The sequence below is a fragment of the Epinephelus moara genome, chromosome 20 (assembly GCF_006386435.1).
Source record: "Epinephelus moara isolate mb chromosome 20, YSFRI_EMoa_1.0, whole genome shotgun sequence".
Classification (NCBI taxonomy): Eukaryota; Metazoa; Chordata; class Actinopteri; order Perciformes; family Serranidae; genus Epinephelus; species Epinephelus moara.
Window position 1 is genome coordinate 27,085,449 of NC_065525.1, and position 13,881 is coordinate 27,099,329.

The 13,881-nt window shown below is 41.3% G+C and overlaps 1 protein-coding gene across 1 annotated transcript; it reads left to right on the forward strand.

The window, feature by feature from the left end:
* Window positions 1-641: 641 nt before the first annotated feature.
* On the forward strand, window positions 642-13,371 carry smad3b (SMAD family member 3b). Its single transcript, XM_050073757.1, has 9 exons — window positions 642-1,086; window positions 4,992-5,185; window positions 5,292-5,426; window positions 5,726-5,800; window positions 5,898-5,948; window positions 7,895-8,107; window positions 8,232-8,369; window positions 8,509-8,653; window positions 11,541-13,371. Exons 1-9 carry the CDS (start codon window positions 884-886, stop codon window positions 11,662-11,664), a joined length of 1,278 nt encoding a protein of 425 aa, XP_049929714.1. The 5' UTR covers window positions 642-883; the 3' UTR covers window positions 11,665-13,371.
* Window positions 13,372-13,881: the final 510 nt, after the last annotated feature.

Sequence of the window (13,881 nt, forward strand, 5' to 3'; positions counted from 1 at the left end):
GAGGCAGCAGCCAGGGGTGCACTTATCAATAACACCATAAAACTCCAAATACCACTGAATGCAGTCGCCTCCCTCATCCAGTTCTGGAAAGATGCATCTGTGGTGAAATGAAATCACTTTTATGAGGGGATGAAAGGGGATTATTCCCAAGGGTCTTCTATTCATGGAAAAGTTGGATCACTTTTCAGTCTCGGCATATCTCTGATTACAACATTTTTTCCATTTCTTGCCTCTTGAGTTGGGTGTATGTGGAATAGATGCATATAACAGGGTTCAAATCACTGATACTGAAGGGGACACATCATTTTAAATAATGTGAATATAGGCTATTGCATCTGAATTAGTAATAAAAGCAAATTGACTGGAGCTGTAAATGTAGTTTATTAGAGAGAATGCTTATATAATTGCATTTTAGTTAGCTGTATAATTGGTGTACCCTACATTTAAAAGTGTAAGGGGCTTAAACATTATCTAATGCATCTCTTTTCCTGTTTGATAATGTTTAATTTATTGTTGGTGCTATAATGTGTAGGAAAATACAGTTGTCTTAACAGAGTTGGTTGATGCAGGTGGAGGACAGACCAGCTGACTGGAGGAGGAGATGGAGGAGGAGGAGGGGCGGACAGACAGCCTGGCTGGAAGGCAGAGGAGCTGATCCAGTCCGACAGACGGCCAACTTGATCGGAGTGAACCTGCGACGCAAGCCGCCGCTGCTGCTGCTGAGTCCCCGGCAGCGACCAGCCACCCGTCGGTCTGGGAGTCCAGCCAGCTAAGCTAACTAGCTAACTTAGTCGTTGTTATAGGAACGACAAACTAGTATTGTAGGCAATTTGGGGGAATTAACCCAGGCTACTGTGACTAATTGTTTAAGTTGTAATATAAAATGTCTATATTACCGTTCACTCCTCCAATCGTGAAGAGGCTCCTGGGCTGGAAGAAAGGAGAGCAGAACGGGCAGGAGGAGAAATGGTGCGAAAAGGCTGTCAAAAGTCTGGTGAAGAAGTTGAAGAAGACGGGACAGTTGGACGAGTTGGAGAAAGCCATCACAACACAGAATGTCAACACGAAATGCATAACCATACCCAGGTAACGACACAGACAAAGCTAGCTGGCTGCCTTGTAGTTAGCTAAGCTGGCAAGATAAGGCTGATGACAGCTAGCTTAGGTAGCTACTTAGCATGCTAGTTAGCTTGAGCTAATATTATTAGCATAGCGCTTTAATATTGAAGCATTTTTCTTTGTTAACGTGTTAACATTATCCTTGGCAGGTTAATTACCAAGTTCATTGATTAGTAGATAAAAAGTGTGATGCTGTGCAGTGGGGTTTGATTGCATGGGTAGTTAGCGTTAGCTGCTAAGGTAAAAACAATCCTGCATAGTGAAGCTAGCATTAGCTGATGAATGCAAACTTCACCTGCTTTTCAGCTTATATTTTGTTGTGCAAACAGGCACCATATAGTTGGCATTTTATCAGTCTCACGTACCGATGCATGGCAAACTATGTGACGTCTATAGTGCTATAAATGCTAGTTAACGTTACTGTTTTAAGTCTATGTTATATTGTTAGTTTGTATAATTAGCATGATAACCTAACTGAAATGTTATAATTGCATTGAAATAGATGTGTCTCTCAAATTCCGGTGCAGGTTTGAAAAATGTCCCAGCACCTGCTGACATGGTAGCTGTGATCTAGTGCTGCATAAACAAGCATGTCCTCAGTTCACACGTGTGATGAATAGGAGAAGAAGGGGTGGTTTGGCTCAGCAGAGCTGTGACTCATAGAGGATGTTTAGACTGGAGTGTGTGTACTCTGGGAAAGTTGGAATAAGGGCTCGGTTTGGGATTCCCCATATGGGATACCCATCTGTCCAAAAAGACCAGTAATTCAGTTAACTGACATGTGAGGTAGATGCGGGACTGTGCACACACACACTGTTGTATTCTCAGTGGTCTGAATGAGTCACAGGTGTTAAATCAAATGTTTTCACTGAGTTGGACGTGGAACCAAAATATTGTGCAGTTTAATTACTTTAGTTGTTGGATGCTGTCTTCTGTGAAACTGTAAGTGAGTCAGGCTTGAATATTTATTTCCATCTGTTGTCCTGTCCAGATGTGAATGTAACCTTATATAAAATGAAAATTGTTACCAAAAAACTAGTGATGACTCGGATAAGAGACACAACACAGAGCGCACCGTAAATACATTACACAACTTCTTATTTCATTTTTTTTATTCTTTACTCTTTGTTCCTATATAAAATAAATAAGGCAGGTACACATCTTGGCCCAGCTGATAATAGGCTCTCTAGTGGAAGCTGGAATACACCCTCAGTGACTTCTTTAATTGTTACGCATCCTTCAAAGTTTATTAGACAGCTTGTAGCCTAATTGCTAATGAAACCATGAGTCCCCCATCGTAGTCTGTGTAGAAGTCAGAGAATGGGTGTTAACCTATATGAAAAAGTTTCTCTCAATTCTTGGGAATGTGCTGCAGGCTCTAGGGAGGGCGTGGGCCACTGTTTGGATTGTGGTTTAATCTTGGTGGGTTCAGAGACTGTAAGTTTACGGAGCAACAGCTGTCTTGCTATCTGTTGGGGATACACAGATTCACTCAAAGTGTGTGGTATGTGTCATAAATGTAAGGCGACCAGATTCCCCTAAAAGCAGTGTTGTTACCATTTTCCACATGTTTCTCCTAATATGCAGGAACAGGGCAGTACACACTGTTTAATGTGTAATGTCATTAAAAGTTCTGACTGGTGTTGGCTCTGAGACCAAACTCTTTAACAGGAAGTGGTTTCTCTCCCACTCACCGTCAAATGATAAGAGATGCTGTTGAGATGCCTGTGAGTCCTTGGCTGGCTGCTGCACAGTTGTTGTTTCTTCTGGTGGATAAGAGGGTTGTGTCAGTCTAGCGGGGTGTCAGAGTGATCATCATGTCTGAGTGGCAAAACAGGGAGACAGGACATAGCTCAGGCCAATCTCAGCAGAGTCATAGGGGCAGTGCTGGAAGATGAGTCTGAACCCTCTCTGTAGAGGTGGTCATTGATGTCGTCAGAAAACATGGTGGTCTTAAGTGTGTGTTTGGAAGATATTTCCAACTATTTAGGTATCACACTGCTCAAATGTCACTGGTCCTACGTGTACCTTACTTTCCCATTCCCATTTAGCTTCTTTGCTTGCTGAAGGTAGATGTGAGAACTTCCTCAAAGCCTATTGTTCATCTAAATCTATATTGTACACTGCAGTTTTTCAAATTTAACAGGTTGTCCATTGCTTGCTTTTGGCTGTTGATTTTGATCCATGAAACTACACAAAAGGCAGAATATATATATCTTTTCATGTCATGAACCACCAGTGAGAGCTATTAGACTGAATAGCCTTATAGAGACAGCAACATCAACACACTAATGGGCCAGTCTTTATGTCTAACAACATCTGACCATGGAAATGATACAACTGTAGTATTTTATTAAAAAATTAAACATGCACCAAAATTATAAACCAGATGTGATTAGTATGCAGCATTATTTCCACTTAAATTTAAATAATAAATAAGTCTAATCCTAATGTGTCTTGAAATTTCTAGATTTTTGTCAAATGTTTGACGTCATCATCATCAGTCTAATTTAAGTGCATGATATTTGGTTTGGATACTTAAAGTTGCTTTGTTGGTCGCCTTGAAACAAGCACCACCTTTACCTTTTTTATCTTGAACCCAAAGTTCCCTGTGACATACTTAAAGAATGAGAACCATATGTTTCTTGTCTGACAGCTCAACGATGGGATGAACTGTTGTTGAGTTCAGCTGGAAAAAAAGCCATCACCACACTGGACTCTACATGAGGGGGGTAGATCCAGGATCTGTTACAGTCCTTCCTTTCCTTTTTTAGTCATTTGAGTTTCATGGCAATATATAGGGTCTTACACCTCACAGTTAGATATGCTTTCTGTGCACAGATCAGAAAGCTCTCTATTTATACAACTACTGCTATTTTAACTTCATAGTTTCATGGTATCACATCATAATCAGAAACCCACTTTGGCCATGTTTGATATACAGTAGACAATTTTTGCATTTGAACATTAGTAAGACCAATTTCCGTAGACTTTGTAGCTAGATTTTTGTTTGTATTCTGACATTGGGTCGTTTTATGATCATATAGACATTTTCCTGACTGGTGCTGCTGTGTGAGAAGGGCTGTCAGGATTGGAAATGATAAGATGTTAATGATACTAATGCCATTATTGATTCTGCTTTTTGATCCAGTTCTTTATCAGTTCTCTAATTGGTTACTGATGATTTTTGTGTGGGGAAAGAAAGTAGGCCCACACAGGTTTTCAGTGTCAGTGCAGAGTCAAATACATGGCATTCCTGGAATTTAAGCCCATGTTGCGTGGGAGGATGTTTCAACATATTGGCGGTGTTTACACCCTTAGTTGAAATGATCATTTTACGGACATTACAAGCTGCACTGATGTCATCTTTCTTCCTGAAAGTAAGCCACGCTTTGGACTGTTCCTTCCCTCTTGGTGCAAGTTCCTAGCATGGTTGACGTATATGTTTGACGTCATTGTTTTGCAATGTGTAACTATCAGAAAAACATGGTGGCATCAATAAAAGGAATCAATAGGCTTGGAGGCATATCGTTCCATGGGTTAGACAATTTGGAAGGGGTTCTTGATTCCCATCCCTAACAGGCTGAGGAAATGGTTGGCATAAAATACTTCTTTCATGCTTAAAGTATTTTACTACATTGAATGAAAAAGCAGGATGCATAAGCAGTTTGGGAAAAAACTGCTCAATCAAAGGCTTTGGTGTTCTGCCCTCAGTTAATGCTGTTCTATTCAGAACTAGGAAATATGTTAAAGGTTGTATCTTATATTTCAGAACCATAACTTCAATAATAGTCAGAGCATAGAGCAAAGCAACACATTGATTAAATATAATCTGCCTGCACAATTACAGTCTTTTTGCTGGTGTCTTTCAGATCTTTAGATGGGCGTCTCCAGGTCTCCCACAGAAAAGGTCTCCCTCATGTGATCTACTGTCGCCTGTGGCGCTGGCCAGACCTGCAGTCCCACCATGAGCTGAGGGCTGTCGACCACTGTGAATTTGCCTTCCACACCAAGAAGGACGAAGTCTGCGTCAACCCCTACCACTACCAGAGGGTGGAGACGCCAAGTAAGTTGAGTTAATTGCTACATGGTCCAAATTACTGTATTTAAAATAAAGGTTTTGCCATACAGAACTGAACTGGTCCTTTATCAAAGTATCTGTGTGTCTCCAGTTTTGCCTCCTGTCCTAGTACCACGACATACAGATATACCCGCAGAGTTTCCACCATTGGACGACTACAGCCCGTCCATCCCTGAGAACACCAACTTTCCTGCAGGCATTGAGCCGCAGAGTAACTATATTCCTGGTAAGAAAAATAGTGTCATTATCTCTAAACACAGAACTTAAAAGGTTATAAATACTTATGACATGATTTGGAGAGCATTGTCTGGTTATGGTAGGCACATTTACAAGAAAAGGGAACTTGACTGTGAGCAGAAAAGCTTTTCTTGGTTAATGCTGGTTGCGTTGAAATTTTTACCTCTAATGTTCAAGATACATTGCGTCACAAAAACTTGTTTTAGCAGTGGAAAGTATGTCAAAGCTTTAATATGCTGAGATCAGGAGTGTGTTCTTAATCTTTGTGTGTGTGTTTGTACTTTATAGAAACTCCCCCACCAGGGTATCTGAGTGAGGATGGTGAGACAAATGATCAGCAGCTCAACCACAGCATGGACACAGGTGAGTCACATGAAAGTGCACACAACTCAAGCTCATACTGTTCTAATTATGCCTTATCTGGATCACGAACCAAACCTCCATTACCTCCCTATTTCAGGTTCACCCAGCCTGTCGCCCAATCCTGTGTCACCCGCAAACAGTAATCTTGGTAAGCAAAACCAAAGAGGTCAGCTTTAATTATAGAGCATATCATTCATTATGTGTACTTTTGCGGTTGGTAGCAATGACATTATGTAAAGTATGATACTGCTTATGCAGTACCATGGCCTTTTCCCAACAAACTGTCATATATTATCAAAGTACAAGTATAAGTCTTCCATTTTCTATGTTATGTTGTTTTACATATACTTGCTTATATCATCATCATTTAGCATCAGATTTTTACGTCAGTGCCTCTGACAGCCCTTGCCAGAGGCATTATGTTTTTAGGTTTGGGTCAGTACATCCCAATCTCGTGAATGTGATATTTGAGAACGCCTTGAGGGAATTTCCTCAGATTTGGCACAAACATCCACTTGGACTCAATGATGAACTGCTTAGATTTTGGCAGTCAAAGGTCAAGATCACTGTAACCTCGTGTCCATCTTATTCCTGTGAATGTGATATCTCAAGAATGCCTTGAGGGAATCTGTTTAAATTTGGCACAAACATTAACTTGGACTCAACGATGAATTGCTTAGATTTTGGCAGTCAAAGGGCAAGGTCACTGTGACCTGGTGTCCATCTTATTCTTGTGAGAGATCTGAAGAGGGCCTGGAGGGAATTTCTTTGAATTTGGCACAAACGTCCACTTGGTCTCCACTTAAGCCACATTTGAAGCTTTGTCAACTGTCATGGCTACATATGAGCCTGGACAGATAAGGATATAAGCCTGACTGTTTTGTAGAGGCGTACAACCATGAAGTTGTACTTCTAGTTTAAGTATGAAACTGGTTTCACATTAAATTTGCACACTTTCTTTGAGGCTATTTATCTAATCTAATTTTGTTTTGGTTGCACAAACCAAGGAACACAAACACCAAGCCTTTTAGCTAAACCACTGAAGCCTGAACTGTAACTGTCATTACCTACAATGAAACTTTGTGCATTCATGTAAAAAGTCAGAAGTATGTGGGTATACTGTCCTGCTACTGGAAATGAATGAAAATTAGGCAGTCAGAATTGTGAGTCCTCAGTGGCCATGGTATAAATTAGAATTAATGTTGAGGGTGCTCTGATGGCTCGGCTGGCTAAGGCACATAGTGTATACCGTGTGTTACTGTGTTGTAGATGTGACAGTAAGAGCAAACATGTAGAATCAGTACTGTAGACCTTTTACTCTGAATCACCCTGCAACAAAGGACCCATCCCCATGTGACTGGACCCAATGACCCAGTGATTGTACTACAGAGCACGTCTTGTCCTGTCGTACCTCTATAAAATGTGTTTTGCAAAGGATTCATCCTTACTAGGAGGACAGCTTTAATCTGCAGCAGAACCGTATTAGACATGTTATCTGAATACCACCTTCCCCTGATTTTACTTGTGGACACGAACAAGTCAGTAAACCAAAAATTGCTGGTATCTTATTGATCTTATTGGTGCTGTTCATATGAAGTCAGATTAGAATTTCTTTGTGGGGGTGAGCATGTGTGTGAGAGAGAGACAGATGAGCAATATGCAGGAGCATTGGGCTACGTCTGGGAGGCTTAGCCTCAGGGCAGTAACAGAGTAAGTGTGGTATGAATGGAGTCTTTGTCCTCATCTGTGTGTAGGCCAGAAACAGACATTTCAGGGTAATGCAATAATAATAATATCCGGTTGCCAGGTTATTCTATCTATGTGGAAAGCCACCAGGAGGTCAAGTTTAAAAAAATAAATACACACGTCATGTCTTGGTCATTCCTGGCCGGGACCACGAGGGTCGTGGGAAAAGAGCTTTTGTAGAGAAATCAAAGGGAAACATTATCAGCTGTTTGCATCTTCTCAGTCAAATGGTTGTTTGGCCACAAAGCAGTACCTGTTCTCATGAGTTCTTTAATTTTTTCTCATGGACTGAACTGGAATTTCTCAGCTTATGTCTCTCCATCTAACCCCCACCCTCTGCTCACACAGACTTACAGCCTGTGACATACTGCGAGTCTGCCTTCTGGTGCTCCATCTCCTACTATGAGCTGAACCAACGTGTAGGAGAGACCTTCCATGCGTCCCAGCCCTCCCTCACAGTGGATGGATTCACAGACCCATCCAACTCTGAACGCTTCTGTCTGGGCTTGCTGTCCAACGTCAACCGCAACTCAGCAGTAGAGCTCACGCGCAGACACATAGGTACTTATTTTATCTCACAGGGACCACGTACGCTTTGAGCTAATTTGCCTTTTATATTTGCACTTCACATATAATCAGCAGGTAGCTGTGTGCTGAGCAACAGTCGTCTCTCTTCCCTTTCCAGGACGGGGCGTGAGGTTGTACTACATTGGGGGAGAGGTGTTTGCAGAGTGTCTCAGTGACAGTGCCATCTTTGTTCAGAGTCCCAACTGTAACCAGCGCTACGGCTGGCATCCTGCCACTGTCTGCAAAATACCTCCAGGTTAGCATAAGAAGATACACACAAACACATTAAGACATCAGAGGCAACATGACCAGAGCATTAACTGAGTTCTGATGCCCCGCTGACACTGACCTTTTTTGTCCTCACTGTTTTAAGCTGAACATTTTTTTCCTTGCAGGCTGTAACCTGAAGATCTTCAACAACCAGGAATTTGCTGCACTGCTCGCCCAGTCAGTCAACCAGGGCTTTGAGGCCGTCTACCAACTCACCAGGATGTGCACCATTCGCATGAGTTTTGTCAAGGGTTGGGGAGCTGAGTACAGGTAATTAAATACAATTTAAACAAATGAAGACAAGTATGATTATTCAAAGTATTTTCTACATTTACATGTTATTGGCTGTATATGTGTGTATCAGGGGTGATTGCTCTGAGACAACAAGGGAGGCTGAACTTCCCCTAAAATTTCATCGACATTAAAATAAGAATTTACATTGCATTAAACATGCACTAGGATGTGTTTAACATCATGACTATGGTGTTCAGACGTCAGCCGTTTATCACCAGTTTTCAAATGCGACCTCCTTGTCATACATCCTCGTGTCAGCACGGTGGATGCAGAGCCTCCAAGCATTCCTATGAGACAGTGCTGAGCAGGTTTTTTTCATGCAGCAAAGCGAGACAATCATTGGATAAATGCTACAAAATCGTCACTTCCAGGGAGGCTCAGCTTCCCTGGGACCTAATGGAGCAGTAGGCGGGAGAGGACGCTCAGTGTATGCATGATGATTGGAGGAATTGTCTAAAAGGCTGAACCCCTTTGTGATTGACAGCGCTTCGCATTTCGAGCTCAGTCCCATATTTGCGAGTGTAGTCTTCTGACAGAGTGCCGCCCGGAGTTCCTTATTTCCATAAGCGATATAGCTCATTTTCACCGTTTGAACAGTACAGTTCAGGTGTTTAAACCCATCTTCAACCCATCATTGAAGTGTTTGCCGTGATCAAAAGAAAATGGTGATTGTTGTTAGTTGTTATGATGACAACACACCAGTGTGGTCATAAAGTGTGTCACACTCACTAGTTCTGGGAACTGTGTTTTGGCCTATTCTCGCACACATTTTGCCTATTAAACAGAAAAATGCAACCGCACACCAATCAAAGTTTCTCTCTTTCACCGAACTAAGATGTTACATATTTGCTTTGTTAACTTAAAATCAAACAAAATAAAACTCACCAAAATCTAGTCATCGAGTTAGTTAGTCTGCTGTTCCAGCAAACACCAAGTTTGGTTTGGTCGGAATAAACCCTCTTTTCACAGAGTTAGATGTGAAAACGTGCTGATCTGTATGCTTTGCATCCTTGCAGTCTCTTGTTCACGGAGCAGCAGCTCTTCCTGGTTCTTTGGAGGCAGCTATAGTTTTAGTTTACGTGTCAACATGCAATTATTGGCAACAAAAGAAACAGAGAAATAACACTTACGGTAATCTTGAATGTCTGTTCTACTCTCATTGTAATCAGTGTCACAGTTACAGGCGTAAAAATGACAAATGGTGAAAGGGGTAACAGTGGCTCACAGGTAGAGCAGGTCGGCTGTTAATTGGAAGATTGGTGATTTAATCCCTGGCTCCTCCAGTCTGCAAATCGAAGTATCCTTGGGCAAAATACCGAACCCCAAACTGCTCCATCGGTGTGTGAGTGCGTGTGAATGATTACTGAGTAGCAGGTGGCACCATGCACGTTAGCCTTGACCACCAGCGTTTTACTGTGTGTGTGTGTGTGTGTGTGTGTGTGTGTGTGTGTGTGTGTGTGTGTGTGAAGGAGTGAATGTGACATGCAGTGTGAAAGCGCTTTGAGTAGTTGGAGGACTGGAAAAGCACTATTTAAGGCATTGGAGAGGTCGACCAGTTTATGTTCAAGTAGTTGCTAAGACAAATATATATTATACTGTTTGCTGAAGATGCCATATAAGAGGGATTCAAATTTTAGCCATTTTAGTGAGGTAAGTTTCACTATAAGAAAAAAACATGTCAATTCAGTATTTCTTATTTTTACAATTTAATTCTTATACATATTGACTGGCAGATTCTAGACTTACAATCGAGTGAACAAAAAACCTGAGAACAAACATTTAACTGACCCAGCAAATGACTAGCCTCCTTATATCACATTGCTTTCTTCCTTTCTTCTCTCACACGGTACTGTGTTCTTGGATAAACACTGAGTGGATGTTGAGGGAGGCTGTCAGGTCTGAGTAATCCCGAGGGTGTGGGAGGGGGACTGAGAATTTTAAGGGGGGTCTTAAGTGGGCCCTCTGTGAACTAGCTCCTTTCTGCTCAGGGCTCTTCTCTTTGTACAAGATGTCATTTTGCAGACACGACAGCATATAAAGCTGTTTACAGCCAAAACCAGACACACTGCATACCTTTACCTTCTCACTTCTTGTTTTTCGCTAGTTGTGTAAAAAGCCCATCCAGAGTTAAGTGCTCAATTAGCTGATTTTATTTCAGCTTTCTGAGGTGGAATAAAGCACCTGCCTTAGCACACGGGCCATATGCTGTTGTCTCTGTCCCAGCCTGTTTAAAGTTTTAAGGGTTTATCACTTTTGTTGTTTTACCTGAGTCTCTTTCACTGCACACATTTAAGACACAAAAGTTTCATTGAGCTGTGCACCCCCAAATTTAAGAAGGAAATGTGTGTATGATCAGAATAATTAATGTCACTTTTGGGGGATAAAAAATGAATGGGTGCTGTGCTCAGACGGTAGCAGACTTGGAAGATGAAAAAGAAGGTGATGGGGGGAGGGTGCTGCTGTGAGTCGGCAAGAGAGGGTTGAGTAACAGAGAAAGAATGCGGCAGGCATGCATTCGTGAGGGGGACATGGAGTGGGAGGTGAACACATTTCAGACACCCTTTGCAAGGGGGATTCCCATGTACTTTGAGTGGTGCGTGTTATATTTCTGGCACCAAACACCTTGGAGGAAAACATCTCTGATAGAAACTTGAATGACTTCAGAAATAGCTCACGGAGTTGGCTTCAGGGTCGGTGCTAAGTCAGCTTAGTCAAGAAGTACTGAGTAGAGTGTATCTTTGCCTTGCCTGTAATGAAGTTACATTAATAATGACAAGGATTTTAAATGAGTAGTTTGATGATGTATGAAATTCTTTCATTAGTGTCACACTATGTTGCCCCTTTCCTTCTCTGCACCCCAAAGACGTCAGACAGTGACCAGCACCCCCTGCTGGATAGAACTGCATCTCAATGGCCCTTTGCAATGGCTGGACAAGGTCCTCACACAGATGGGCTCTCCCAGCATCCATTGCTCCAGCGTGTCCTAGGAGCAGCACATACCTCCCGGAAACCCTCCTTTCCATCCACACACATACACACAAACCACGTAGGAGAACTTGAGCGTCTCTCAGTGATAATAAGGAAAGAGACGCCATTCATCAAATCAACACATCACTGTCCTCCCTCGCTGTCTCTAACATTTCACCTCACATCTATAGCACTTTGCTCATTACCATTTAGTGTCTCCATTCGATGGTTATTTTAGGACTTGTACATTGTTTTTTTTTTTCATGTGTTTGACGGGCAGCCACAGGGTATTTGCAATAGGTTTCAAAAGACTAACCACATTTTTGTCATTATTCATTCAGACATCGTGTCTATGCTCAGTGTTGTAATTTGGGTTTTTTTTATAAAGAGGATCGCAATGTTTGTTCCCCGAGTTGAAGTTATGGTACAGCTTCAGCTTGGCCACCTTTTTAAATGTTTCAAAACATTTTTGATTCTATGAATTAGCTGAAATTCGCTCCCATCACTGGTGTTTCAGTGTCCCAGTACCACTCTTTGTAATCACTGAATTAGGAGGCTTATTTATCAATTGAACCATAAATTAACATGAAAAAAAATCATTGAGTAGTGATTAAATAGAATATATTTAATTAATATCTTAAGTACAAGGTACTTTGCCCATATTGATTTATCTGTATGAATTAAAGTGTCAATTATCTGATTGATCATGTAATTGGTATTTTATCTATTTTAAACAAAATATAGACGTTAGCACCATTGTTTCTTGAAAAAAGAACCCTTGTATGAAAACTATTTTGCTCAGTGAAAGAGACATTTTATAAGTTATTTTTGCATACTGTCCTGCATGGGAATATATTTTTTTTATTGCCTCAATATGATTGTACATAAATATTTATAGCTTGTGATTTCTTGTAGCCATGCAGTGCTTGAAACAGTGGACCTGACTGACCTCTGGCATGAGTAGATTCACAAAAAGACTTTGCTTTAATGACCCCAAACTTGGCCTGCTTAAATGCAGGCTTTTCTAACCTGGGTCAACTGGTTCTTAAGTGTGACACATAGGATTACTGTACCAGCTATTACTGTTATTTCATAATAGGGACGTAGAGTATGACATACAGTGTGAGTGATCGTAGTGGACTGGACCTCAGTGAGAAGGGTACTTGCTAGCAGCAACCATGGCTTTGGTTCATCCATTGATGGCATGTAGAGTAAAAACATAAATGCAGATCTTTTCACATATTACCAACTGTTAGCCGATAGTACACTATGCTCCTCGTGGGTAAATGATGCACTTCCAATTTACTGTGTTGATCAGTGTAAAGCTTTAGTTCTAGTGGTATTTTGCTTGTCCAGTAAAGACTGTATATTACATGTACATTGCTACAATATAAAGCATGTGTAATATGCTCGCTGTCCTTGGTCATTGTCTATGAAGCCACCATGTTTATCCTGCACTTACTTACAGTACATAAGACTGAGTCACCATGTAATTTATTTAAAACAGTTAACACAGTGCTTAACTGAAATACTGTGTACCACAGTGCGTTAGGTAGTTGGTAGATCTGTATCAGTACTTGTGTTTCTTGATATTCTTAGTTGGTGGTTTTCTGTTCCAAGTCTTATGTACATGTTTTTTTTTTTTTTTCATGTAGCCTAATATTTGTTCTCAAATGACCATTGTTTTGTTATCTGTGACAATTTAATAAACTGCAACTGAGTAAAAAGATTTCAAGTCAGTGTTTCTTCTTTAAAGTGTGACTCATTAATACGTGACTAAAAAATAGAAACCCCTGTACATGAATGCAAATATTACCATCCTGAAATAAATGTGAAACCGTCAGAGGTGATGAGTCCAGGGTGTCTACAGGTGTCAGGTATCATATGGTTATTAGTGAGTGAGTATTTTGCCAACATCCATTTTCAACCGCTTATCTGAAGCTGGGTCGTGGGGGCAGCAGGCTGAGCAAAGTATTACAGATGCCCCTCTCCCCAGCAACGCTTTCCAACTCCTGGGGGATCCCGAGGCATTGCCAGACTCGACGAGATATATAATCCCTCAAACATGTTCTGAGTCTGCTTCGGGGCCTCCTACCAGTTGGACGTGCCCGCAACACCTCTAATGGTGGGCGCCTAGGAGGCATTTTGCTAACACCTAAGTGTAAAGTAAAAGACAGTATTTGGTTCAGTGGTAGGCTAAAGATATGCAACATCAGAAATAAGGACTTTTCCTTCGA

Coding starts and splice junctions, on each gene's coding strand:
- smad3b (XM_050073757.1), top strand. CDS start 884: ATGTCTATATTACCGTTCACTCCTCCAATCGTGAAGAGGCTCCTGGGC. Junction 5,427..5,725: donor GCAGAGTAACTATATTCCTG/GTAAGAAAAATA, acceptor TGTACTTTATAG/AAACTCCCCCACCAGGGTAT. Junction 5,949..7,894: donor ACCCGCAAACAGTAATCTTG/GTAAGCAAAACC, acceptor CTGCTCACACAG/ACTTACAGCCTGTGACATAC.